The following is a 27,871-nucleotide window of genomic DNA, read 5'->3' as shown; positions in this document are numbered from 1 at the left end:
TTCGATGAATCAACCCATTAAACTATTAGCTTCTTCTCACTCTTCTCCTACGCAATAATAACAAATTTTGAAAAATTATACGAACCTATTATACGTTATCGATTTCCAAGTGTGCATGGTTTGATTAAACTTGCGCAAAAAAAAAAAAAACGAGCTGTGCATTGAAGAATAAAAGATTTGCTGATGATTGAAATAGAAATCTATAGCGGATGGAATATATATAGCCGTTGCGATAATCTAACCTGGATAGCGTAATACGTAGGGTTATTTCTATTTTTGTTTCAGCCATTTCCAGTTTGTTTTTTCTATTTTCGTGCTGGGTGGGGTAGCGATTGCCAAGTCCATCCCATGTATAGGATATGTATATAACCAACTTAAAAACAAAACAAAACAAAACAAAACAAAAACAGAAAAAGACAAAAGAAAAGCAGAAGCATCACGTGACGGATCCCAACGATGGTATTTGTGATCGCCCTCCGATTCAAATGCCCTGGTTGGCGCCGGCTGCTGGCGTCCAGGGAAATTGGCGACGATAATTCTATGGCCACCACTTTGTCCAGGTATAAAATCACCGTATAAAGCAATACACCAAATGCTCATTTGCGTAAACTAAAAATAAATAAAAAATCAAGTAGCAACTGGTTAACGGATAGTATACAGCAGCAATATAAAAATAAGCTTCTTGGACGACTCAAAGTGGCACTCGTTCAGCGACAGCGGTCCCGATTTGTTTGCACGTTCATCATTTTTATATAGCCTACCATTTGCGATTTTGTAATAGGGCCGTATAGAGCAGCGCTACTATAACTCCAGGGTAAGACTTATTCACTATGAACATAATTAATTGCATACGAATATGCTGAATGTTTTTTTTTTTTTTTTTTTTTTTTTTTTTCAGGTCTATACAGGCTTTGTTCTACCAGGTTGTGCCCGTGTTTGAAGCTTTGAATGCAGATTCGATCGGGCTATACAGCCGGGAAAAAAAAATGAGATTCTCTATTCATTTGATCGTCTTCGCTATGGTTGTCTATCTCAGCAATGGCAATTCTGACGATGATGCTTGGAACGCTTACAAGGTTAGATTATACTGTAACTATAACAGTATAACACGCCAAAGAAAATTTCGCGATATTATTACTTTTCAATAACTGGGATTGATAATTACAAAATGTTTCATTGCTTCAATTATTCAAAGTTTGAATACAAAAAAGATTACTCGAGTTCCTCCGAAGACGACATTCACAAGGCAATTTTCCTCGCTCACCGTCAACAAATTAATCAACACAACAGCGGAGCATCACTGTCCTACAGAAAAGAATTGAACAGATTCTCCGACATGGTATATCAAATAGGACAGACTTACTGGCTTTTTTTCGATTCATCAGTGGCTATATAACACATACATATATAACACATAAACGTCACATCAAATGGAGTAAAATTTTTTCTATCTTTTTTTTTTACATATTGCGTAATTAGTGGCCATCAGAAAAGTCAAAATATCTCGGCCTCAAATCTTCCATGGCGCCTTCCAGTCAGTTGATGATGAAATCCATTCATTTAGGTCATCTACTGGGAAGTCAACAAGCTCTTTCTGTCAAAGTATTAAGGCCAAGTGTTATTCCTCGTTGTTATCATTTGATTTGTTAAATTAAATACTCGTTTGACCGGAGCTTTTTTCTAAATCTTTATATTTAATCCACTTTTTTTTTTTTTTTTCATTTTTGATGGGAAGTATAGTTTGACTATCGATCCGACATTTGCATGGCGGCAGTTAAAGACCAGGGATCGGTAACTCACCTTATAATTGATATCATGCATTATGAATTTATTTGTAATTCGAAAATAAATGATTCCTTTCGAATTCCTTTAATTCAATCAAGTGTGGAAGCTGTTGGGCGTTCGCTGCAGTCGCTCCAATCGAATTCAATTACTGCAAGAAACACAAACAAACTCCTATCGTTTTGAGGTGAGTCAAATAATCAAAAATAATAATAATAATTCGAACATTTTTTTTTAGATTCTAATACTTTGATGGCTTTCTCAACATTTAGCGAACAGCAGCTGGTCGATTGCGACAAAATTGACGGCGGATGCAGCGGCGGATGGTACACGCAGACCTGGAAATATATCAAGATAACTGGCGGAATTGTACGGGACTCAAAATACCCTTACACAGCCACGGTGCGTCTTAAAAATAATTCTCTCAAAAAATTTTACATCATTTTTTTTATTTTCGTGGCTTTTAATTGCATTTATATGAGCTCTTAGCAAAGTTCTTGTCCGATCCCGTTCTGGTTTTTCCTGGCCAGTGCTCGGGTTTTTATGATCAGTTACATCCCAGCCAATGATGCTGTGACCATGCAAGTAGCTCTGCAAAAACTCGGCCCCTTGGCAGTTGCCTTTGCAGTGGCCGAATCTTTTTACTCCTACATGTAAGTGTTATTACGCAACAAATAATCCTCAGAAAAATTGAGCGATCTAGAAAAAGTTGAATCCATTTCATGTCAAAATTGCTTATACAACTCGCTATCTGATTGCCATGGTTCATTGACAATTAGATGGCTTAATTCGTTGGATTTATGACAAATGAGGTTTATTATACTTTTATTTGAAAGGGATGGCGTGTACGATGACACGGATTGTGATAACTTGGATGTCAATCACGCTATGGTCATTGTCGGCTGGGGTAATCAAAACGGACTCGATTACTGGATCGTGCGCAACTCGTGGGGAACCGGATGGGGAGACAGCGGCTACGTCCTAATCCAGCGAGGAGTCAACAAATGCCAAATTGAATTCTATGCGGCCTTCGTGTTGCCATTCTGATCTGATTTTATTTTATGCGGGTACGAATAAACATCAACTTACCAAATTAATTCATTCGTGGATCTCTTTTTGTCTTTTAATTATTTGGTCATCTTAAATCTTTTAAATATATTTGGCGTTCAATTTCTCCATTGTAGAGGGAGTTTTTAGGAGGAAAAAAATATGACTAATAGTCAGGGTTGTTAATATCGCCGCGATGAACGATGAAATCGTCATCGGAAATGAAATTTTTTGTTCGAGCGATTATCGCGCGATAGGTTTCAAAATGAGTATCGATCGATAATCGCGTTTTCATCGCCGATGACGCGATAGCGATAGTTTTTTTTTAACTGCAGACTGCTTAAAAGTAGCATTAAGTTACAGCTGAAAATGGATGAGCACTACAGTGGTGTATTCGCTCATCCAAGTTTTTTTAAATACCACGTCCGAGCTGGAAAACAAGGGATATTGTTAATATAGTTTTTCTTCTTTTGAAAAAAATATGCAGAAAAATATTTAATAAATTGTTTTTTTTAATTTTGCAACGTTGTAAAAAGTATCGGCGACTATCGGCGATTATCGCACCGATACTTTTTTGAAACTTCATCGTTCGATAGTCGGCAATAAAAAAAACACCAATATCGCTATCGCAATCGGAAATACTTATTTTTTGCGATATTAACAACCCTGCTAATAGTTAAGACTAAATAACGGTTGTTAAGTGGATTGAATAATCATCAAAGGAAAGAAACATAAGATTTTTCCGTGCCTGTTACCCAGAAACGGCCAGGTCACAGAATAATAGAAACACGAAAGGAAATCACGTTACACATTTATAGACCAAAGCAGCTCAAAAACCAGTTGAAATTTAACCGCCAATGAGGAACTAAAACTAAGATTCAAATTTCAAAACCAGTTTTCCGTCACATCAGATGTTCCGATTGACGGAACAAATTTGGTGCGTCTACCTTATATGGTCGAGATTAGTGATCACGCTAAAGTTACCCAAGCTTCATGTTCTTCGCGGCTGTAATTGCTATATCTAACGATCATGGGCTAAGGTGACTAATACCATGTGCACAGAAAAATCTGCCAAGCAAAAGTGAAGTCATAGAGAAGAAAGTCTAGTGGCGTTCATGCAGCAATAATGACTGTTATAATCTCCAATGTAACTATACGATTGTCTGATCTGTGTCTATTACCTGGATCGTCTGTAAACGCGGCGACAACTGCTGGCTTCCGGGTGCATCGGTGACGTAAGGGAGGGGCTTCTTGCGGACTGGACTCCGCCCGACTCCCGTCCCGATTGCTATAGCTGCTGAATAGATTGTTTCACCTCACCTAATATTATCCCCAGTTTGAAAATTCCACCACTCGCCGAACTACAACACACGGCGTCCTTACCCACTTGACGCCTTTAGCAGCGAGCTCATTCCTTGAGGTATCCAACCAGTTATATCATTAAAACAAAAACTAACCCAAAGCTAACTAACTGTATAAGATGCATAGAAGGCAAAGGTGGTATTCGCGTCCAGCGTCAGTGTTCACAATCTGTTTGGCATGGGAAATTGACTTATTCCATAGTTTTTTTTTTTTCTTTTCAACTTTTACCGACTTGTTACACATTTGAATAGCTGGGCGCTATAGCGGTGTAATTTGCGTCGAATGAAATTTTCGTTTCAGTTTGTCGCCTTATTCGTTGTCGTCGCAAACGGCTTTTCCGAAGAACACGCTTGGAACGCTTACAAGGTACGATAAGAAGCCAAAATAAAATGTACTTCTTTCTTTAACGCGGATGGCAATCCATTATTATTCAAGTTGACACACACGGAAAGATTACACGACTTTCTTCGGCGGTGGATGGATGGAGGGACAATATGCGCAAGAGACTTTTCCTAGCCGAATACGCCAACTCGTCAATCAACACAACCGCAACGAATCGCGATCCTACAGCCAAGAATTGAACAGATTCTCCGATATGGTATGGATTAGAAATTTAGTCTTATTACATCACTTTCGAATTTACCTCTGCTGATAAATCGCCGGCTAACGTTCGCACGCTATTATCATTTACGGAGCATAATATAATTCCGTCCTTTGATATTTTATTCCCTTCTATAAGAGGCCATCGGAAAAGTCTGGATATCTCGGCGTTTTAAAATCTTCCATGGCGCCTTCCATTCAGGTTATGAAATCCATTCACGGAGATGATGATGATGACCTGCCGCAAAATAGAAAAGCCCTTCCTGAAGCAGTGGGTGTTATTTATTTATCGATTTGCTTGAATAATACTTATTTGACATTATTGTTTCCTAAATCTCTGATGAATTATTATTTTTGTAATTTTGGTTTTTGGGAATATAATAGCTTGACTATCGAACAGACAATTGCATGGCGGCAGTTAAAGACCAGAAAAAAGTAACTTGGATTTAAGCAAAAATGGAATTCTTGTAGCGCTAATAAATTCGACAAATGTCGTTCTTTTTAATTCAATCAAGTGTGGAAGCTGTTGGGCGTTCGCTGCAGTCGCTCCAATCGAATTCAATTACAGCAAGAAACAAAAAACAAACTCCCATCGTTTTGAGGTGAGTAAAAACCAAACCAATAATTCGACGAATGATTATTATAGCGCTTGATGTTGGAAACATGGTGTCGGACAGTTCGTTAACTTCTGGATAAAAACAATACCAAAAACGGGTTTTATTTGGTAGAATCACGCTGGAGGGTCGAATAAATCTGGCGAGAAAATCCAAATTGAAATATAACCAGTTTTTTTCGTGATTTCGGATAGCTGTGATTTGCGGAACAGATTTGGTGCTGGCGTCTGCCTTATGTAGGGTCAAGATTAGTGATTATCCACGCTGTATCTAGTGATCATGTATCATTATACATATAAAACAGAAAAGTCTTTCATGTTCATGCAAGAATTCCCCGACAGCCATCCCAATAATCGCAATTACAACGTTTCCAAATTTAGAATTGCGACAAATTGCGTCAATTCGAGTCAATTTTGGCATCCCATCGTTTATACGATGCGCAGCACAGCTGGTCCGTGTAGCTGAATTCTAAATCTTACAGCACACAGCAGGTTATTCTCACCTGTAAACGGTGACGAGCGGCTATATCCATGACGTATATGATGATGGGAGGGTCTTGTTTCTATGTACTTCCTGTCTGGACTCCCGCGTCCTGATGACCCCCGCTTAGACTCTTGCAGCTACCTGACCATCTTAATAACTTGAGATCAGCCCGAGCTACAGACTCTTCCTTCACATCACGCCCCTAGCTATAAAACAAGCTCATTCCTTTATAGGATGTGATTTCAAAACGAAGCTTTAATAAAAGTAAGACGGGTAGACGTTCAAAGCTCATTCGTATAGCGTCAGCTGTCCCGATTTGTTTGGTGTGAATATTTTTCTTGAACCGTTTTACCCGTTAATACACACATTTCAATTATCACATAGGCTACATCAGAGTTTCATTACTATTTTTTTTATTAGAATAAAGAAAATGAGATTTGCCTTTCAGTTTGTCGTTTTCGCTGTGTCCGTTTGTACTGCCAATGGCCATTCTGACGACGAAGCTTGGAATGATTACAAGGTATTATAACATGCCAAAAGAAAATTTCGCATTCTTTCTCAATTGTCGATTTGTTAATTTTTTAAAAATGTGTCGTTCCTATCAATGATTTCAAGTTACAACACGGAAAAGATTACATGAGTTACTTGGACGGCGGACTGCACGACAACGAGCGCAAGGAACTTTTTCTGGCTCAACGTGACAAAATTCATCAACACAACAACGGGGATTCACCGTCCTTCAATAAAGAACTCAACAAATTCTCCGACATGGTAATATGCAACTAAAATTGAAAAATTTGATTGTACATATCATTAAGCTCTTCGATTTTCGTTCGTAGTGGCCATCAGAAAAGTCCAAATATCTCGGCCTCAAATCTTCCAGGGCGCCTTCCAGTCAGTTTATGAATTCCATTCAAAGATATTATCCGTTATTGGATAATCGACAGTCTCTTCCTGCGGAAGTGAGTGTTATTCAAATTTTTTTTTTCGAAATTACGCAATAGAGAAATTATTCAGCATTTCTAAATATCTGTTGAATTCACTTTCTATCATTTTTGTTCGGAAGTGTAGCTGGACTATCGATCCGACGATTGCATGGCGGCAATTAAAGACCAGGGATCGGTAACTTTGACTTTAACCAGAAATGAAATTCTTGCAGGTTACTATGTTACATCAATCGTAAAACTTGTTTTTCTTTTCAAATCAATCAAGTGTGGTAGCTGTTGGGCGTTCGCTGCCGTTACTCCTCTCGAGTTCAATTCCTGTAAGAAACACCAGCAAACTCCAGTCGCTCTGAGGCGAGTAAAATAACCCAACAAATAATTCAAAACAATTTTGTTATTATAGCGGTCACGATTTGATTGCTTTAATTAATATTATCAACATTTAGCGAGCAGCAACTGGTCGATTGCGATATTTTCAACAACGGCTGCAACGGCGGATGGTACACGCAGGCCTGGCAACATATCAAGCTAGCCGGTGGACTTGCTCGGCAATCGCTATACCCTTACACAGCTACAGTATTATCACTAAATATGCCTTGTCAATAATTCTTGCCAAATTTTTAAATCATATTTTCTTTGATGTTTTCTTATCAGCGAAACTTTTGCCCATTTTGGCTCTTGTGGTTCATGACCGGTGCTCGGGTTTATAAGTACGATTACGCCCCAGCCAATGACGCCATGGCTATGCAGGTAGCTCTGCAACAATACGGCCCCCTAACAGTTGCCTTTGCGGTCGCAAACTCCTTTTTCTCCTACAGGTATTGTCTGAAAAATTGTCGGAAAAATTATCTTCATTGATTATTTCCTTAATTCCAGCTCAGTCGGTTTGAATTCATTAAATCTTACTTTAGCTGATTTCACGATTGCATTTTTAATTATTCTTGAAATGGAAATTCACGGTCTATTCACAGAGATGGCGTGTACGACGCAACGGATTGTGATAACGTGGATGTCAATCACGCAGTAGTCGTCGTCGGCTGGGGTAGTCAGGGCGGAGTCGATTACTGGATCATCCGCAACTCGTGGGGAACCGGTTGGGGACTAAGCGGCTACGGTCTAATCCACCGCGGCGTCAACAAATGCAAAATGGAGTCCTATCCCGCCTATGTTAGGCCACTCTGATTTTTTGACTCGATTGTATACATATCGTAATAATACTTTAACTTATATAACAAATTATTTATGGGAATGCTTGGAGATGTAAACATGATGGCGTAATATTTCTATCAAATGTCCGTGTCTAGGCTATGTTTTCCGTATTAGCCCCAGAATTACAGGTTTCTATAAATGGTAGATCTATATAAAGGTCTCAAACCAGTTTTTTGGACTGCATATATACCAACGGCTTTTGGAAAATGTCTTATTTCACATATAATGACAAACCGGATAATCAGAAAAAAAAAGAAAAACAATTTCTTTTACAAACATTTTTTATCGGGCTTTAAGGTGAATAGCTTTTGTTTCTAAGAAATGCCGTTGGGCAGCCCGTATAAGAAAAAAGGCCAATGAGCTTTCCCAATGTCAATGAATTCTATACCAAAAAAAAGGTGTGCATAACATTATTCCAAATCCGGTGGCTTCTTCGATTTTTCGAAGAAATATTACAACATTCGTTCAGCGTCAGTGGTTGTGATTGGTCGTCATCTGTTGCTGTGCGTTTAATTTCGTTCAGTGATACGACGGAAAATTAAACAAAAAAACAAACAAAATGAAAAAGTTCCTCTTCAAATTGTTGGTGTGTTCCATTTTGGTCGTATTTGTTAACAGCTACTCCGACGACGACGCTTGGAATGATTACAAAGTAGCTATCGATTATTTATTAGCCAGTTGATGTGTATTTTTACGCCTCTAATTGAAAGCCAAAAATCGCCTGTATTGCATGTATAATTAATAGCTAACACACAAGAAAGATTACACGGGCTTCTTCGGCGGTGGATGGCGAGACCAAATGCGCAAGAAACTTTTCCTGGCCGAATATGCTAAAATTAAGGAGCACAACAGCGGAGAATCGCCGTCCTACAGACGAGGATTGAACAAATTCTCTGACATGGTGAAAAAATAAAACTTTTGAATTTTTTTTTTTTTTTTGAATTGTGTGTATAGCCTAATGTACGAGTTATTATATTTCCCGTTTTAGTTGCCCTCGGAGTGGTCTAGATATTTGGGGCTCAATAAAGCTGCCTTGGTTGCCGCACGGTTGAAGGCCGGGCCCACTAAATTTAAGGTGGAAAGCAGAGATGTTTCTCCTACCGTAAGTATAGAACTGCTGATACCTTTTACATATACAATTCTTAATCTAATGCTGCTCATCAACTCGCACTTTGAAATTTTTCTATGGCGACACCAGCTCGATCTCCGCTACGACATCTGTTTGCCGGAAGTAAAAGACCAAGGACAGGTAGTAATTATACTAATTAAAAATCACGGAGAAATGAATTATTGAAATAAGAATTATTATTTGGATTATACTTCTTTGCATTTAAAATAGTGTGGAAGTTGCTGGGCTTTTGCTGCGGTTGCCCCTCTTGAATTCGCCCAATGCAAGAAAGACTCGACTCGCGTGGTTTTGAGGTGCGAATCAAAACAAATTTGTAATAGTATCGTAATTATTCTTCAGTGCTGGATTCTCAAAATTTTGTTAACTGAAATTTCAGCGAGCGGCAACTTGTGGATTGCGATCGACTAGACGGCGGCTGCAACGGCGGAATGTACACGAATGCTTGGACCTACATGCAGAACGCCGGCGGAAGTGCAAAACAAACGCTGTACAGTCCTTACAATGCCAGGGTATGTAATATAATTATAAAAGCGGCCTATTCTTTCATTTCATTCATATCGCCTCCCCCCCCCCCCCCCCCACAGAAAAACTTTTGCAAATTCAGAAGCAGCATGGTCGGAGCCCAAGTTTCCACATTCGATTTCCTTCCGGCCAATAATCCCTTGGCCATGCAAGTAGCTATGGAACAACACGGTCTTCTCGCGGTGGCCATTGCAGTGGTGCATTCCTTTCTGTCATTTCGGTAAGAGTAATCCACCGCCAATTTTATATACGGCGCTTCATAGTACAGTGAAATACTTGTACATTATCACATTTTAATCTAATAACAGCGGAGATGTGTACGACGACAATGCTTGTGATGACGCTGAGATCAATCACGCTGTAGTCGTCGTCGGTTGGGGCAATCTCAACGGAGTCGACTACTGGATGGTCCGTAATTCGTGGGGGACCAACTGGGGACTCTCCGGCTACATTCGAATCAAGAGGGGCGTCAACAAATGCGGAATCGAATCCTATCCCGCCTACGTTGTGCCAGCCTGAATTGGATTTTGTGGCCAATCGCATCAACTTCGAACAATTCGAAAAATTCATTCATTCATTTCTGAATGACATTTCAACTTCCCAGAAATACCTTTATCTTTTAAATGTTGTTTGAAGCGCTTATTTATTAGAATTGACGGATAAAAAAAAATTGCACAACCAATTAATCAGTGAATCATTTCCCTTTTTCTATACAAAGATAAATCACGTGAATTGGCGTTGCAATAAAAGACGGGGTTAAAGTCCACAGATGATGCTGTGGCGGTATTTTTCTTTAATGCGCGACCCGATCGTGACGTGAATTCGAACCGGTTACTGAACGCAGCTGTTGACTATCGCAGCAGATCTAGAGTTGAGTGAACGCTCGACAAGTGATTTATCTGTTGCATCAATTCTTCTACAGAACTTTTCGTGATGGCAATACAAACAGCTCAATGTTGGTTATGATTCGTCAATAGGTGAACGGATGTCACCTTATTAATCAAACTCAAAAGAGGAAAAAGCCCATGCATTCAATTCTAAAAGAGTTTTTGCCAAACAAATTTGTATTTGTGTGGTAAACGGTAAGTGCTGTTAAAAATCTAAAGGTCTGTAAGTAAATTTAGATCAAGTGTCATCGTCCAGGACAAGTTCATCGAGTGAAAGCAGATGCTGAACATTAAAAACGAATCATCTCGATAAGGAATTTTCAGTGTTTTACTAAAGAGACTTAAATTCGTCGGAGTTGGCTGAATTCAAATATTTCATGAGCATCACAATGAAAAAAACTTAGATTTTATTTGTTCGCGTGGCAGGATCGAACTAACGAAAACAATTCAAAGCCCATTTGAATTGACTAACACAGTAATACCTCGCATCGCATCAGTTAAAAACCACCAAAAAAAGAAAGTCGATGTGCTTGGTGAGGTGGATGGACAGGACAACCGGTGCAGGCAAACAAAACAAGTTGTGAACTGTCAAACCTCTTTCAGAAGTAGTGAAATGATGCGTTTAGACTCTCTGCGATCTCATAGAGGATGCAATACAAACGAGATTCGCGCAGGATTTTGAACCAAGGGTGCGGTCCAAGAGTCAAAGAGTAGCATTCCTAATTTGGCGACCGTATAAAAAAAATGCTTATATGTTAGACAGTTAGAGCATAGGGTCGATAGCCGGTCAACGCCAATCAACGTGTTGCTAACTGGCAAACCTCCTTCAGGTGTTACAGAAATTGTTTAAGTATACTCTGCGATCTGATTGCGGATGCGACACAATCGAGATTGGCGACAGAAGATGACAAATAGGGTGTGGTGTCAAAGAGTAGCATTCCTAACTAGGTGCCCAGTTCTACTATAAAAATGCTGCAATTCCTATACAGACTTTATTAGCATCACAGGACTACAGCAGTGTCGGTCTGACTGGCTAGCATTTCCTTGGGTAAAATTTAATTCCAAATTATTGCCGTAGAAACTTTGATGAATTTTAGTTGTACACCATTTGTGTTGTGTTTTGGTTTTCTAAATTTCTTATTTGCATTTCCAAAAATAGGATCAAAGCGGTTTGTTGAAATTTGAAATGAAGCTCTTCTTTGTTTTGGCTGCCTTTGCAATGGCCGTCTCGGTGGTCAACGGCTATTCCGACGATGACGCCTGGAAGGACTACAAGGTGAGACAAGATTTGTTTTTTCTCAAACTATAGCGACTGTTCAATTATAACTGTCAATTTTAAAATGACAGAAAAAGCACAAGTTGGATTACAACATCGAAGATGACGGTGGAAAGCGAGACGGATTGCGCAAGAAGATTTTCCTCAACAATCGAGAAAAAATTAATAAGCATAACAGCCATACAAAAAGCTATTTAAGGAAACTAAATCAATTTGCCGCTATGGTAAGAGCATGATTCAATTTTACGACTCCATTCATGATGGATTAAAGCGCTCGTTAGTAATCCACACGATGTGCCCAGATGTGCCATTCAAATTTGAATAAATTCATAGAATGTTAAACATCATAAATAATCGCTCGTTGGTGAATTTTTAATTTCAGGGCACCTGGGAAAAGAAACGATACCTCGGTGTCAATCCTTCCAAGGCCCCTAAAGCTAATTTTCTCAAGTCCATTCCGGTTAACTTGCAAAGTCGCCAACTTCCTTCAAGTGTGAGTAGCTAACTGATTTGACCATTAAACAACACGCTCCAAATTTGTTAAATTGAAATCAAGAACTGTCCATCTCGTGAAATTCATTCTTTTAATTTCCTTGGACGAATGTTTAGTTGGACTACCGTTTCGACCCCTGTATGCCGGAGATTAAAGACCAGGGATATGTAAGATTCAGTTTGATATTTTAAATATACGTCTGAGAGCCATGGGGAAAATAAAAATGTGTCTTTTCATTCAGTGTGGAAGCTGCTGGGCGTTTACCACCATTACTCCGCTCGAATTCTCTCAATGCAAGCTAACCGACAGCCCCGTTGTATTGAGGTAAGCTAATATGTTGCTCCTCGTAAATTCACGAGTGTAACTTTGATTCTAAACGAATGTTAATTTGTCGAATCACCTCATCGAAATTGCAGCGAGCAACACTTGGTCGATTGCGACAACACTAATGGTGGATGCAACGGCGGGTGGTACACTTCCGCTTGGGACTATCTACAATCCAACAGTGGAGCTGTCAAAGAGACACTTTACCCTTACAACGCCAAGGTAAAAATACATGTTTCACGTAATAACCTTTAATTCCAGTTATCTTCATTTGTTGGAGTGTCATTCGAGATTGCTTAATCACATTACTCTACAGGAGGCTGTTTGCAAATTCAAAACCTCGATGACCGGAGCCCAGGTAGCGTCGTACGATTACGTTCAAAGTAACAACGCCACAGCCATGCAAGTAGCCCTGATGGAATACGGTCCTCTCGCAACTGCTCTCACTGTCATAGAGTCGTTTTTCGCTTATGGGTAAGTGTAAAATGGTCCGATTGACAGCATAATATTTTCCTTTTATTTAAAAAAATGTCATACGTCGACAGGGCCGGAGTTTACGACGATCTAGAATGTGATGGACAGTCTGTCAATCACGCTGTTGTCATCGTTGGCTGGGGCAATCAAAACGGAGTTGACTACTGGGTCGGCCGCAACTCGTGGGGAACCACCTGGGGAACTAATGGCTACTTTCTAATCCAACGTGGTGTCAACAAATGCGGAATCGAAAACTATCCAGCCTATGTTGCAGCAGCAGCTTAAGTCCTGTTGTTTTTCGCTGATTTGTTTCCATCGGTTTCAATATTTATAAAATTTCTCAGTCTACTGACTGAGAAATACCATTTTAAAAAATTGTGTTGCGGTGATGGAAAACTCCCAATAAATCTTTTAAATCCAAACGAAGACGTTTTACTTGAAACAATTTTTACTAAACAATTTCTGAAGGGGATTTAGTTGTTTGGCTCCGAAAAAAAAATAATTTGAATAACACGCTGTTGATTGGAGCCTAACAATCTGCCAATTCAGCGATCTGCTTAATCAAACACGGCCAACCTCAAACATTCACCGTGGAAATGTCGAGTACGAAAATAAATAACAAATAACGTGAGATGATCGACGATATAAAGAGACGGGGGGGGGGGAATTAATTTGCTACTCAGCAAATGAAGCTGCGTGTTTTTTCTAATAGGCGGGACTCGATCGTGCAGAGAATTCAAACCGGTTTCTGAACGCCTGTTGACAAGGAAGTTGAGTGAACTTTCATAATATAATCTGTTGCATTACATCTTTTAAAAGAATTTTAGTAATAGCCTGTCTCCCATATTAAATTCAGAATTTTAGTTTATTCTTGTACTCACTCCTTTAGCTATTACATAAAATTAGGAAAGGGTGGAGAAGAGTTACATTCCACAACCAAATTTGTAGAGGCCTTTGTGGGTGATGAACTTTTAAATTTCATGAGCATCAAAATTAAAAATATTGCGACTTTACTCTTTACTGTGGTTTCTTTAGCTGGATCGAGAAAACAAGTCCCAAGGTATGAATTCAAATCAACCATTAAGGAAAGACGAAGTGTAAGGTATAAGTCAGTCTTACTAAGACGGATCGACAACCGCCGGTCAAGGCAAATAAACATGTTGTGAAAAATAAACACCCTCTTTAAGTAGTGGAAATGTGTGTTTAGATCCTGCGTTCTGATATGGGACGCAAAACAAACGCGACTGGCAACAAAAAAAATGACAACAACGGTGTCAAAGAGTCTAAATTCCTAATTTGGGACTCATAGATAATTAATGGATTTTTTTAAGTTGAGGGGGTCGATAGCCGGTCAACGCCAATCAACGTGTTGCCAACTGGCAAACCTCCTTCAGGTGTTAGAGATGTGTGTAGGGTGGACTCCGCGCTGTGATTGCGGATGCGAAACAATCAAGATTGGTGACAGAAGATGACAAAAAGGGTGTGGCGCCAAAGAGTAGCATTCCTAACTAGGCGCCCAGTTCTACTATAAAAATGCTGCAATTCCTATACAGACTTTATTAGCATTACAGGACTACAGCAGTGTCGGTCTGACTGGCTAGCATTTCCTTGGGTAAAATTTAAATTCCAAAATATTGATGCCGTAAAAACTTTGATGAATTATAATTGTAACGCATTTGTGTTGTATTTTGGTTTTCTAAATTTGTTACTTTACATTCCAAAAATAGGATCAAAGCACTTTGTGGAGATTCGAAATGAAACTCTTCTTTATATTGGCTGCCTTTGCAATGGCCGTCTCGGTGGTCAACGGCTATTCCGACGATGACGCCTGGAGAGACTACAAGGTATGCCAAGATTTGTTTCTTTCAAACTAATAACGACTGACAAATTGTAAACCACGTAATTTACAGAAAAAGCACAAGTTAGACTACAACATTGCAGGTGACGACGGAAGGCGAGACGGATTGCGCAAGAAGATTTTCCTCGCCCAGAGGGAAAGAATTAATAAACACAACAGCGAAAGCAACAACTATTTACAAGCACTCAGTGAATTTTCCGTTATGGTAAGACCGTAAGAGTATATAATTCTCAAATCTCTTTACGACAAAATTTCATGGCGATTAAAAGCGCTCGTCAATAATCCGCACGATGTGGCAAAAGCGTTCAAAATTGTTATTCTATAATTCGTCCAATATTAAACATCTCGTGCTCGTTGGTGAATTATCAATTTTAGACCGCCTGGGAAAAGAAACAATTCCTCGGTATTGATTCTTCCAGGGTCCCTTCCGCCGAGTTTCTCAAGTCCATTCCGGTTTTTAACTCGCAAAATCGCAAACTTCCTCCGAATGTGAGTAGCTAACCAAGTAGTCCATTACATTGCTCAATTCAACCTTTTTCTATCCTAACGTAAAATAAATGTTTTAATCACCTCGGATGCGGATATTATAAAATGACGTGTGAATATTTGAAAAATAACGTGAATTGGCGCCACAAAATGAGACGGGAAAAAAGTGAATCCACAACTCGACAGATGGATGTTGTGTGATATTTTTCTGTAAAATGCGGGGCCCGATCGTGCCGTGAAATCGAACCGGTTATTTCGAACGCAGCTGTTGACATGGAAATTGAGTGAACGTTCCACCAGTGACTAATCTGTTACATCAACTCTCTTTTACATCAATGTTTCTGGTGGTAATAGTACTCGAGCTGGCCATTTCACGCCAGAGAATAGCCGGAAGTTGTGTCTTTATCTATCGATTTTATCCGGGCAAGAGTCATTGAAGTCACGCAATGTTAAGTTAAGGCTTTCAACAGACAGATGGCGGAAGCCGTTGGATTTCGTTCTAGACTTCTAGTACGACAGAAAAAAACATTAAGTACCACCAATTAAAGGACTGATTGGCAGAGTTTGGCCATTCTTCATCGCTCTGAGTTAGAACAAGCTTCGCAATAATCAAATTGCTCCGCCTGCGATTGAGTTTGTGACACTATCGGTTTATTAGTTGACAACTTTCGATTTTGAAGTGTTTAAGATGCGCATTTACAAGCGTCTTATCCAGAAATAATTTAATATGATACAGCATTTTAAAAAACGTCACCATAAAAAGTTACCAGCGCATAGAAAAAACAAAATTTGGTAAGACGTAAACCTACAAGAAATGGCGGGGAAACCTGAGAACAAGCCTTAAAAAATCGCTCAGTTTTCTTTTCCTTTTCAAGTTTGTCCAGCTAGGTTATCCCGGTTTCAGTTGAAATGCGAATAAATAAGAATTACACAATTTCAACTCTCGTGTATATACGTCGAGACTGGAGTCGAGTTCAACAATAAAACCAAAATGCATTCGGCTTTGAATTATGATGAAACAACATCACTCGACTCACAAAGTCTCAAATTCAAACGTGGAATAAGAGAAATCAAAGTGGGTCGATATAACGGTCAACGCAAAAGTTGATAACTTTCGAGCAACCCCCAGATGTCGTTACACATGTACTTTTGTGTTCCATCAATTGCGGAAGCCAAATCAAAGAAGCGATTGCGACCTGATATTGATAAAAAAAGGATGTCAAAGCGCCATCCTACTACTCCTAATTTGGCGATTTTTCCATTCCATATAAAAATGACGCACCTCCTAAACAGAGTCTATTGACATTACAGAACTCCATCAGTGTCGGTTTGATTTAACAGCGCTTCCCGGGTAACGCGCTAAATCATCGCCGTATAAAAACATTTAAAGGAATTTTTATTCTTGTGCCCCTGTTGTTATTTAAAATTAGCCATTCTACGTTTCCAAAAGAAAACGCATCGTGTAGTGACTTGAAATGAAGCTCTTCTTTGTATTGGCTGCGTTTGCGATGGCCGTCTCGGTGGTCAAAGGCTATTCCGACGAGGACGCCTGGAGAGATTACAAGGTAAGCCAAGATTTGTTTTTCTCAATCTATACAGCGATTGGCAAATGATAAACCCGTGCATTTAAAAAAAATTGCAGAGGAAGTACAAGTTAGACTACAACATTGCGGGTGACAATGGCAAGCGAGACCGGGCTCGCAAGAAGAATTTCCTCGCCCAGATGGAACAAATCAAACGACATAACAGCAAAAAGGACAACGGCTTTTTCCAAGAACTCAATGAATTTTCCGTCTTGGTAAGATTCCGCTCGCGAATACGTGATGATGTGTCAAGGGCACTCACATTAAATGAATACGATCTACACAGCAATAATCGCAATCGCTCGTTGGTGAACGTTTCAAATTCAGGGACCCTGGGAAAAGAAACGATTCCTCGGAGTGAATGCTTCCATGGTCCCTAGCGCCGAGTTTCTCAAGTCCATTCCGGTTTTCGACTTGCAAAGTCGCCAACTTCCCCCGAGCGTGAGTGGCTAACTGAGTCAATCTTTCAAATTTTGTTCAATTATCAATCCAATATTATAACTGCCATCTCGTGAAATTCATTCTTTTAATTTCCTTGGACGAATGCTGTTTTAGTTGGACTACCGTTTCGACCGCTGTTTACCGGCAGTCAGACAACAAGGGCGGGTAAGATACAATTCGACTACATCTCGGAGAGGTGGGGGTTTGCCGGGGTCTATTATTTTTTAAATTGAAAAAAATTAACGCTATAGTTTCTGCATTCAGTGTGGAAGCTGCTGGGCGTTTACTGCCATTACCCCGCTCGAGTTCTCGAAATGCAAGATAACCGGAAGCCCCGTTATGTTGAGGTAAGCTCAAATGTTTCTCCTCATCAACTAACTTTCGAATGAATTTTGGAATCAATAATTTGTCAATCACCCCCGTCCGATTGCAGCGAGCAGCACTTGGTTGATTGTGACACCTCCAACAACGGATGCAACGGTGGGTGGTACATGGACGCCTGGAATTATCTCAAGTCCAAAAGCGGATCTGCAAAAAGACAACTCTACACCTACACTGGCAGGGTAAAATAATTCATCGAAAAAAGGAAAAAAAATCTTGTCAATTATTATTTGCTTTAAGTTTGTCGGATTATCATTCGGAATTAATAACTAAAATCACATTCATTTAAAGAAAGGTGCTTGCAAATTCAAGACCTCGATGGTCGGAGCCCAGGTATCGACTTACGGTTACGTTCAAAGTAATAACCCGGCAGCCATGCAATCAGCCCTGCAACGATACGGTCCCCTTGCAGTTGCCATCAATGTCATAAACTCGTTTTTCTCTTATGGGTAAGTGCAGAACGGTTCAAATGATACGCCATATAAGAGCCGACACAATTTTTTTCTTTTTCTTTTATTTATTTGTTAACAGGGGCGGCGTGTACGACGATCCGGCTTGTGATGGACCGGATGTCAATCACGCCGTTGTACTGGTCGGATATGGCAAACTCAACGGAGTCGACTTCTGGGTCGTTCGGAATTCTTGGGGGACCGGCTGGGGGATCTCGGGCTACGGTCGAATCCTGCGCGGTGTCAACAGATGCAACATTGAATTATATCCCGCCTATGTTCAAGCCGTTTAACTGAATTGTTATAATTTATTTCATATTTTTTCCTGGTCTGTTTCAATATTTATGGATTTGGGGTTTTGAAAAATAAGAATAAATCTATTTAAACTATCCCATGAATATTCAACTTTTTACTATGACCGTCAGCAGACAAGTTTGAAAAAAAATTCCGTCACTTCCAATTAAAATGTACATCCGAAAAGCAGAAAACAAGTCAACCTGCTATTTGACTTTGGTATTGCTTTGGCTAGACGCAGTGCTCAGATAGTATACTAGTTTCCGTTGGTTTGCAGAGAACAGTTTTCGACAGATTCCAATCGACGCATCGAAGAACAGTTAGCTAGAACTTATTGAGTCGTTGAAATACGTTGAATCGACCAAGACTTCTCCAGTTACCCTTGGCTTGTAAAGGGCGTTGCTTTCGTACGATGCGCGTGCGAGTTCACCCTTTGATAATGCGCATCACGTATTCCAATCATCGATGGAGTGAAGAAAAAACACACAGACAATCGCAAAAATGGCCGGCAGCCAAAGTGGAGCAACAACCGGTCAACCAAACTACTTATACTTGAGAGAAACCAGGAACGTTTTTGTACTTGCCAAAAGTTTACAAACAAGAAGTAGATCAAGAATATATGCAAGTGAAGACGTTTCTTTTTGGCCAGCCATCGAGACACGGGACGAGATGGACGCGAAAGAAGAATGTCAATGACCAAAATTGGTCACGCATAATGAGGGAGTTTTACCCAATTTGGCGACACCTCATTGCATATAAAACACTCGGTGCTTCAGCGCGAATGGATGCACAACGAGTTGTGCTATGGACTAGCGCATTGGCATCAAACAGCAGTTGGCAGCGACACACAGACTGAACGGTACTAGCACAATTGTGGCGTGAGGCTCGATTCGGTATTCAGATCCTCAACTGTTTAGAATTGCGTTTTATAGCCGCGTTGTTCAACATGAATTTCTTGTTTGCGCTGATGGTTTGCGCAGTCGTCGTAACTGTCGTCGAAGGACAGTCAAAAGAAGAGGCCTGGAGAATGTACAAGGTAACGTAATCAACGTTCACGTTTTGGCGGTTTAATCAAATTTTGATTGTTTTCCACCAAACAGAAAAAGTTCAATAAAAATTACCAAATTCCGGCCGATGGCGGAAAACGGGATAGAATGCGCAAGGAAACTTTCTTCAAAAGTTACGACCGAATCCAGAAACACAACAGCAATCGCATGTCCCATTACAGGAGAAAACTGAATCATTTCTCCGACAGGGTATTGTTAAGCCTAAGCAACAATTTTGATGTTTAACATTTCAAAAACAAAAAACAACTTGGCAGAGAGAAGCTAATAAAATGTTGGCTAAATATTATTCTTTGCTTTATAGCTACCGGGGGAGTTAAAAAAATTTCTCGGCATCAATAACGATTCGATCCCTACTGCTCCGCCGAAGATGTCCATTCATCCTCTTGGCATGGATATTATTACCCAACAAGACACTCCTTCTAGAGTAAGTGCCACATCTTGACATTTGTTCAAATTCAATAATTTTCTTAGCAGTTACGACAAATTTGATCGCGTTTTCTCTGGAGAGTAGCTGGACCTTCGTTACGACTCCTGTTTGCCGGAAATCAAAAACCAAGGGCAGGTAATACTTTGTTGGCCCATAGTGAAAGTGAAATTATTATTAAAAAAAGAATTATCCTCTATTTAATGTGTGAAACAGTGTGGAAGTTGCTGGGCTTTGACCGCCATAACTTCGGTCGAATTCGCTTACTGCAAGAAAAACAACAACATTTCTGTTCTTTTGAGGTAAGCTTAAGTCATTTTTGTTTTAACTTTACAATTGGCTCAATTTTCCGGAGACAACAACTGAATTTTTCAATTAAAATGCAATGATCAATTCAGTTGATATCCTTTTATTTTGTTCCTCAATTTTTCAGCGATCAGCAAGTGCTTGATTGTGATCGCACCGACATGAGTAAAGGCTGCCTCGGGGGTTGGCCCTGGGACGCTTGGGAGTACATGAGCACAAACGGAATTGCGAGGGCGCCGGTGTACCCTTACAAGGGTGTTGTAAGTCTAATAAAGCTATATATAAACCCTGATTTCAATATTTTTTGAATGAATTGAACTAATTGTTTCGAAAAATCGGCTGTCACTTTTCAAAGTTTAGAAATCAAACGATTATTTTTCCTTTTCAAAAAATCAGGATGGCGTTTGCAAATATGTCGACACCATGAGAGTGACCAGTGTTAGGACATACAATTACGTCGAATCCCGAAACGTCGTCGACATGCAATACGCTCTGACGAATTTCGGACCACTTGTAGCTGCCATGACTGTCGTTCAATCCTTTATGGACTACGCGTAAGTATAGAGGCCTATAGCATTTTTATTTTATAATTGTAATAGCGATGTTGAATGGCGTTTTGCCAAAGCTATTCCGCAAAGAAAAATGGAAGTTACATGTTGTGTGTTTTTTCTAAATGAATTTGCAGGAGTGGCGTGTACGATGACAAGATTTGTGACGGGAAATTGGTGAATCACGCTGTGGTCCTTGTCGGCTGGGGTAATCAAAACGGAGTGGACTACTGGATTGGCCGCAACTCATGGGGACCTGGCTGGGGCAAACAAGGCTACTTTCTAATCCAGCGAGGAGTCAACAAATGCAGCATCGAAACCTATGTCGGCTACGCTTTAGTATAGACTCAAAACAACAGCAACGACATTCGTTTCGCGACAGAGAAGTGCAGCGGCATACGTTAAGGATTTGTGTGACTTGTGCGCTGTATTTTCAAACAAGTTGTTTCTATTTAAATGCTTAATTTATACGAATATCACATTCAACAACATTTTAATGTCTCGACCTATCAAGCCTATAATTTCATTGCTGTTGGGGATATGCAAATGTCGTCATATCAGCTAATAATAACCGATCTAAATTTTCTGAATGAATGATGTGCTGTTATTCGTTGCGTGATTGGCAAAGTAGATAGTCAAAATAATGGCCATCAAATTCTTAAAAAAATACGTAAAATCCAAATAATAACAAAAATAAAATAAAAATTAGAAGCTCGAAAAGGGAAAAAGAAAACGGGATAGTTAACCCAATTCAAATCAGTTTCCAAATTCGAAACGGTCAAAAGGACACGTTGGAAAATAGAGGGTGAATGTACTCGGCACATATTAGTACATACTGCAAAAATTGTATGAGCTGAAGCGCTTGTTTGAAGAGCTGATCATTGTAACAAGCTGATGACAAGATATACAGTAACGGTTAAATCAGGTTTCCAACGAAACCAAAAGAAGAAGAAAAAAATGGCGAAACATAAAAATGCTAATTTGAAAGAAATGAAATTGTTTAAAAAGAAAAAAAAAGAAAAGGGAAATTTCCCCTCGAATTTCCCCGATAAAACTTCCAACAATTGGAAGATTGGAATCGAGTTTCAAATGACAATGCGGGCTACGGGACATTTGCTTCGGTTGGAATGAAACAACAACGCCATTAATCATTATGCTTTCCGGATAACGTGAATTAAAAGCGCAAGCCTATCTCAGATTCAATTTGACGTCGTCATCCAGCCAGTCAAACATTAAAAAAAAAACTCATTCATCTAGCCTTAATCTCCCATCGACGTAGTTGAGGATGACAGCTGAAAACCAGGAAGTTTTTTTTTTTAGTTTAAACGAAAAACATGAATTTTTGACATTGTCAACCGCAGACTGGTTTCAATTATTCGCCCAAGTGAAAAAGTACGTTCGCGGATCAGAAAATAAGTAAAGATGAGTACCAGTTTAACTGGTCGAAAGGAGTGTGACGATAAGTTTGACAGATTCCAACCGGCACTTGAAATCGCAGTGAAGGTTGATCAAAGATCAGTATTCTTTAGCACTGGTTGTCACGTAGGGCGTTGTTGCGCGTGCGCACTCGCTCTATGATTTCAATGCAAGTCACGTATACATGAATCCCGGAAAAGAAGAAAAAGGAAACAAAACAAAAATCGCAAGGACTAAATAATAAGTGGAGCAAAAACCGGCCCGCTGATGTGCTGTTCAATCGCCAACATTTTTGGAGGGGTTCATGAAACTCAGGTGTGCAAGTGTTGTGCAACGAGTTTTTCAGCAATCCAAATGAACTAGACGATCGGAATGACAATATAGCCAAATACAGAATTACGACTTAAAGAGTTCTATCGGATTTGTTGGCGTCATATTGCATATATAAAGGGGGACCTGTCTTACAACGCGAATTTGTTCACATCCAGGTGTGCTATAGACTAGTGTCACAGAACACGGTTTAGGAGACACGACATCGCACTTTTATCGTTCTTTTTCGGTGAGGCTTGATTCGATTTGACCAAAAAAATTGTCGTGCAATTGTCTATACCATTCTTTTTGTTATGGCAGATCAGAAAAATGCTTTTAAAAAATGGATTTCTTATTCGCGTTTACCGTTTGTGCCATCGTCATGACTGTCGTCGAAGGACAAACAACTGAAGACGACTGGAGAATGTACAAGGTATACTAGGGTAAGCCTAGCATAGAAAATGGACAGCAAATTTTTATCTAGTTATTATTTTTAACCGTCAAATAAAATTCATAGAATAATTTTTGTAAAACTCACGATTAACTACTGAAATCTCAAAATGTCAAAGTATTGAAAAAAAAAGTTTAATTTTTTTAATTTTTGCAGAAAACGTTCAACAAAAATTATTTCATTGCGTCTGACAACGGAAGACTGGATAGAATCCACAAGCAAATTTTCCTCACAAGAAACGAACAAATCAAACTACACAACAGCAATCCGTTAGTTAATTACAGAAGAGAACTCACTCGCTTCACCGACCTGGTATGTAGCAGTTTCAATTCTCAAAATTATTTCATTCATTTTTTTAAAATAATTTAAGAAAGAAAATTTTAAAATTTAGCTAAAGGTGGAATTTCAAAAATTTCTTGGCGTCAATAAAAATGCCATCCCTTCTCATACGAAGGAGGCAGTGTCCCTTAGACCTGACGGTTCGGATATTACCGATCCGGACGTTCCTTCCAGAGTAAGTGTTCTATTCCTAATCTTGCAGATTTCCGGTATTTCTTTTGTTCGTTTGTTTTGTTTGTAAGAATTATTCGTTCAAATAATTCTCAACCAACATGGCAAATCTTTAATTTTGGCTTTCAACTTCTTTGGGGAGTAGCTGGACTATCGTTACCACCCCTGCTTGACGGGTATAAAAAACCAAGAGCAGGTAATATTTCTTGTTCCAGCATGTATAGCCAAATCAGTTTCAAAATGGCTAGTGTGAATAACGACTTTGTGTGGCAATAGTGTGCAGCTTCGTGGGCTTTCAGCGTCATTGCTTCGGTCGAATTCGCTTACTGCAAGAAAAACAAAAACATTTCTGTGACTTTGAGGTAAGCTTGTACAACACCAGTTGATTATCAATTGACATAGTATAAGCTTTCCCAAACGAATTGAGCATTTCCATTCGACGATCAGTTATTGACAGCGTGTCTCTAGATAAAAATGTTAAAAATAATAATAATATACAATTTAAAAAAATTGAAATAAATAAACAATAATTGTTCGTAACTTTTCAGCGAGCAACAGCTGATCGATTGCGACCGAGGCGGGTTGAACAAGGGTTGCTACGGTGGTTTTCCAATGACAGCGATAGAGTCCAGCATGCTTACAGGAATAACGAGAGAATCGCGGTACCCTTACAAGAAAACTGTGAGTTTAAATAAGCTAAACAAATCGGCTGTTGTTAGACTTTGAAGAAGAAATCTAATGAATTGTCCCTAATTAAATTCAGGGTGGCCAGTGCAAATACGTTGCCAATATGAAGGCGGCGAGCGTCGAGTTGTGCAATTACATCGAGGGCGGAAGCATCGTCGACATGAAATACGCTCTGACTAAGTTGGGACCACTTTCAGCCACCATGACCGTCACGGATTCTTTTGCCGACTACGGGTAGGTGAATTGAAATGCGCACAGGATGTGTGCCCGATACATATTTGAATCATTTCCATCGCTTCAATTTTTATCAAAATACAATACCAAAAAAATGTGAAGGAGCGGCGTCTACGATAGCAACGATTGTGACGGGCAAGACCCCAATCACGCTGTAGTCATCGTCGGCTGGGGCAATCAAAACGGAGTCGACTACTGGATCGGCCGCAACTCATGGGGAACCGTTTGGGGCAAAGAAGGCTATTTTCTAATCCAGAAAGGCGTCAACAAATGCGGAATCGAAAGCTATCCAGTTTTTGTTAAATTATCCTGAGTGGGCGTGCCGTGTGCGCGATTATTTTAAAAACAAAATATTTATTGACATTTATTAATTATAACAAAAGTGTAACAGTATTTCAAATTATCAAAAAATATAACTAACTCGTAGTTAACTTGATGCTGGGATTTAAACAAATAAAATAAATGTCAGCCATCTACGCGGTAGAATATGTATAGCAAGACTCGTGTTTCATTCCTATTGGATAAAAGGGAGGAAGGAAACTCGAAAAGTCCTTAAAAGGTAACTTAATTTAATGGCGATGTCAACGAAACAACAGTTGGCTTTTATTAATGCAAAGGCGACATCATGTTAAGCCAGTTCCCAACAAATACACACAGCCAATTACTGGGAACATCTGCGACGGCCCAAAAGCGGATGAAAGTGATGCAACAACACCCGCCCCCCCGCCCCAACAAGCTATCCAGCAGCAGGTTACGTATTACGTAACGTTTATATCAGGTTTTTAGCGCTTTGTCGACTCTGCCATCGCATTCCTTCAGAGATTTCCCTGGCGACAATTTAACTACCATTTATAGACTGTTGGATAGCTGTGCTCAGTGTGCTCAATTTTCAATCGAATCACCAGCAAAATGACAATTGAAACGACTAACTGTCCAGCAGAGAATTGCCCGTACTTTCAGCGTTGGGGCTATTACAACCGAGTTATACCGAATGGTGGTCATGTGTCAGTAAGCTCCTGCTGCAGACTGAGTAATGGTCGCACTTGTTGCCGATAACGTGGCGTGACTGTTACGCTCTAATAAGCGCAGCGCGCGCAGAGCTCGATATATAGAGTTGAAGCACCTCAATTGGTCTTTCGCACGCTAGCGGTGGCAACCGGCACAACAGGAAACAACCAATGAAAACGAATGCAGACACAAATGCAGACATAGCAACACGTACAAATGGAGTCGGTAGAAGTATATACGTATTGAAACATACAGAAAGGACCTCCCACTGAAACCTTTAGAGCTAATTTAAAAAAGAAAAAAAAAATCTGTTGGGTAGACAGATGCGATAGAAATGTAGAGCACGAAAACCCCATTTTCAATAAACGGATGGATATGACACACAAATATGGGCGTGATTTAAAAAAAAATTCCATTACGGGTTCGAACGATTCGGCATAAGGGGTTCTTTCGTTTTCGTGGTTACAATCATAAACAGAATTGTGGGCCTGTCAAGAAGACTTGGTTTTCAAATCTCTTAAGCAAATATTTTGGGCTGGAATTACATTTTTGTGATTTGATTTCAATTTTCATCTTCATCGCAAAAACGAAACTCGTCTCTGTATTCTTTTCCGTCTTCGTAACAGCCGTCTGTGGCCAATCTGTTTCCGAAGCTGACTGGAAATCGTACAAGGTATAATACTATTACCATTATTAAAGCACCTCACTTTCAGAGATATTTTCAATCAAAATTTCAAATTCAACAAATTTTTTCATTCAATAGTGAATTGTATGCTTCAAAAAGAATTAATTTGAACCGTATCAAATTATTTCCGCTCTGAACAAATCACTTTTTTTTAATTGCAGTTGAAACACAACAAAATTTACTTCAAAGGCGAAGATGACATTCGCAATGCCATTTTCCTCGCTAAAGACAAACAACTGAAACTGCATAACAGCCAAGGCCATTCCTACCAACTGGAGCACAACAAATTCTCAGACTTGGTGAAAATTACAAACCATTACCTAATACTGCGAGCGAAACTATTGTTCAGGCAATTATTTGAAATTTTATACACAGAGTCACGAAGAATTAACAAGGTATCTTGGTCTCAATGCTTCTTTGGCCCCTTCTCCTCGGTTTCTGCAATCCTTCAATATCGAATTCGAAAATCGCGCCCTTCCTACTAGTGTACTATTAGAATTACCAGATTTCCCATGATTCATTTTACTTTAATGACATTTTCTTTTTCTGGATTTGGAGAGTAGCTGTACTATCACAACGACACCTGCATGCCACCCGTCAAAGATCAAGGAGGGGTAACTTTTGATTACTTGAATTGTTTCTCATCGAGTCAAAATTAATTTCAATTTGGGATATAACAAGTGCGGAAGTTGTTGGGCTTTCGCAGCCATCGCTCCGCTCGAGTTTGCCCAGTGCAAGAATAAAACCAAGTCAGTTGTTTTACTGAGGTGAGTGAACCAATCTTTTATTTTTTAACTATTGTTGAATCATCTCAAATTTTCACCTTATCGTCGTCACAGCGAACAGCAACTTGTCGACTGCGATCAAATTGACGGAGGCTGCACTGGCGGTTGGTACACCGATGCCTGGGACTACCTCATAGCGGCCAAAGGATCGACCAAACAGTCATTCTACCCGTACACAGGAGTTGTAAGTTGTTTTCTAGGGATAAATGAGTGTGGCTATAAAAGACCAGCAACGTTATTTGAATTTTTATTTTATTAGCAAGGCACTTGCAAATATTGTCCAGGGTGTGCCTGTATGATCGGAGCCAAGGTGTCCACGTACGGATACGCCCAATCAAACAATGCGACGGCCATGCAAATTGCCCTGCAGAAGTACGGGCCTCTCGCTGTAGCCATCTCAGTGGTCAATCCCTTCTTCTCCTATTCGTACGTGATTATTTCATTCGTTGCATCGTAGATGAAAATTCTAGAATAATCAATCCGCTTACAGGAGTGGCGTTTACACGGACAAAACGTGCGATACAGCGGATCTGAATCACGGCGTCGTCGTGGTCGGTTGGGGTATTCTCAACGGAGTCAAGTACTGGATCGCCAGGAATTCGTGGGGACCCGGATGGGGACTCAAAGGCTACATTCTCATCCAGCGCGGAGTCAACAAGTGCAAAATGGAGCTTTATCCCGCTTACGTTGTGCCGGCCTCGTAACCGCCGCCTGTTTTCATTAGTCCAAACTGCAATATACCGACAGGCCTGGTTCTTTTTGTCATTTTATTTCCTGCTGATCGGTACGAATAAAAAACAATA

At 39.8% G+C, this 27,871-nt stretch overlaps 8 protein-coding genes across 8 annotated transcripts; all 8 read left to right on the top strand.

Annotated features, from left to right (window-relative positions):
* Window positions 1–949: 949 nt before the first annotated feature.
* On the top strand, window positions 950–2,879 carry LOC124205302 (ervatamin-B-like). The gene is made up of 8 exons (XM_046602684.1): window positions 950–1,076; window positions 1,196–1,339; window positions 1,480–1,602; window positions 1,741–1,791; window positions 1,884–1,969; window positions 2,055–2,184; window positions 2,272–2,435; window positions 2,619–2,879. Exons 1-8 carry the CDS (start codon window positions 987–989, stop codon window positions 2,827–2,829), a joined length of 999 nt encoding a protein of 332 aa, XP_046458640.1. The 5' UTR covers window positions 950–986; the 3' UTR covers window positions 2,830–2,879.
* A 3,290-nt stretch (window positions 2,880–6,169) lies between these two features.
* LOC124205298 (ervatamin-B-like) lies at window positions 6,170–8,118 on the top strand. The gene is made up of 8 exons (XM_046602680.1): window positions 6,170–6,408; window positions 6,504–6,659; window positions 6,728–6,850; window positions 6,960–7,010; window positions 7,101–7,186; window positions 7,279–7,408; window positions 7,487–7,650; window positions 7,804–8,118. Exons 1-8 carry the CDS (start codon window positions 6,319–6,321, stop codon window positions 8,012–8,014), a joined length of 1,011 nt encoding a protein of 336 aa, XP_046458636.1. The 5' UTR covers window positions 6,170–6,318; the 3' UTR covers window positions 8,015–8,118.
* Window positions 8,119–8,497: 379 nt separating this feature from the next.
* On the top strand, window positions 8,498–10,374 carry LOC124205301 (ervatamin-B-like). The gene is made up of 8 exons (XM_046602683.1): window positions 8,498–8,693; window positions 8,787–8,942; window positions 9,030–9,143; window positions 9,240–9,290; window positions 9,381–9,463; window positions 9,547–9,679; window positions 9,755–9,912; window positions 10,001–10,374. Exons 1-8 carry the CDS (start codon window positions 8,601–8,603, stop codon window positions 10,209–10,211), a joined length of 999 nt encoding a protein of 332 aa, XP_046458639.1. The 5' UTR covers window positions 8,498–8,600; the 3' UTR covers window positions 10,212–10,374.
* A 1,204-nt stretch (window positions 10,375–11,578) lies between these two features.
* Window positions 11,579–13,568, top strand: LOC124205305 (ervatamin-B-like). Its single transcript, XM_046602689.1, has 9 exons — window positions 11,579–11,627; window positions 11,739–11,855; window positions 11,927–12,079; window positions 12,238–12,348; window positions 12,465–12,515; window positions 12,590–12,672; window positions 12,765–12,894; window positions 12,989–13,146; window positions 13,218–13,568. Exons 2-9 carry the CDS (start codon window positions 11,766–11,768, stop codon window positions 13,429–13,431), a joined length of 990 nt encoding a protein of 329 aa, XP_046458645.1. The 5' UTR covers window positions 11,579–11,627; window positions 11,739–11,765; the 3' UTR covers window positions 13,432–13,568.
* Window positions 13,569–14,727: 1,159 nt separating this feature from the next.
* On the top strand, window positions 14,728–18,726 carry LOC124205304 (ervatamin-B-like). Its single transcript, XM_046602688.1, has 9 exons — window positions 14,728–14,758; window positions 14,874–14,990; window positions 15,057–15,209; window positions 15,380–15,493; window positions 17,629–17,679; window positions 17,779–17,861; window positions 17,948–18,077; window positions 18,187–18,344; window positions 18,427–18,726. The coding sequence occupies exons 2-9, from the start codon at window positions 14,901–14,903 to the stop codon at window positions 18,635–18,637; spliced, it is 990 nt and encodes a 329-aa protein (XP_046458644.1). The 5' UTR covers window positions 14,728–14,758; window positions 14,874–14,900; the 3' UTR covers window positions 18,638–18,726.
* Window positions 18,727–19,409: 683 nt separating this feature from the next.
* On the top strand, window positions 19,410–21,576 carry LOC124205300 (ervatamin-B-like). Its single transcript, XM_046602682.1, has 8 exons — window positions 19,410–19,674; window positions 19,739–19,894; window positions 20,007–20,129; window positions 20,217–20,267; window positions 20,346–20,431; window positions 20,563–20,695; window positions 20,832–20,989; window positions 21,121–21,576. The coding sequence occupies exons 1-8, from the start codon at window positions 19,585–19,587 to the stop codon at window positions 21,326–21,328; spliced, it is 1,005 nt and encodes a 334-aa protein (XP_046458638.1). The 5' UTR covers window positions 19,410–19,584; the 3' UTR covers window positions 21,329–21,576.
* Window positions 21,577–22,871: 1,295 nt separating this feature from the next.
* On the top strand, window positions 22,872–25,079 carry LOC124205299 (procathepsin L-like). The gene is made up of 9 exons (XM_046602681.1): window positions 22,872–22,958; window positions 23,030–23,141; window positions 23,316–23,471; window positions 23,551–23,673; window positions 23,815–23,865; window positions 23,946–24,031; window positions 24,218–24,350; window positions 24,433–24,590; window positions 24,693–25,079. The coding sequence occupies exons 2-9, from the start codon at window positions 23,052–23,054 to the stop codon at window positions 24,901–24,903; spliced, it is 1,008 nt and encodes a 335-aa protein (XP_046458637.1). The 5' UTR covers window positions 22,872–22,958; window positions 23,030–23,051; the 3' UTR covers window positions 24,904–25,079.
* Window positions 25,080–26,009: 930 nt separating this feature from the next.
* On the top strand, window positions 26,010–27,871 carry LOC124205306 (crustapain-like). Its single transcript, XM_046602690.1, has 8 exons — window positions 26,010–26,271; window positions 26,445–26,582; window positions 26,659–26,769; window positions 26,847–26,897; window positions 26,965–27,050; window positions 27,123–27,252; window positions 27,328–27,494; window positions 27,559–27,871. The coding sequence occupies exons 4-8, from the start codon at window positions 26,871–26,873 to the stop codon at window positions 27,770–27,772; spliced, it is 624 nt and encodes a 207-aa protein (XP_046458646.1). The 5' UTR covers window positions 26,010–26,271; window positions 26,445–26,582; window positions 26,659–26,769; window positions 26,847–26,870; the 3' UTR covers window positions 27,773–27,871.

This window comes from Daphnia pulex, chromosome 10 (genome assembly GCF_021134715.1).
Source record: "Daphnia pulex isolate KAP4 chromosome 10, ASM2113471v1".
NCBI classification, from domain to species: Eukaryota; Metazoa; Arthropoda; class Branchiopoda; order Diplostraca; family Daphniidae; genus Daphnia; species Daphnia pulex.
This window is presented reverse-complemented; position numbering and strand designations above follow the sequence as displayed.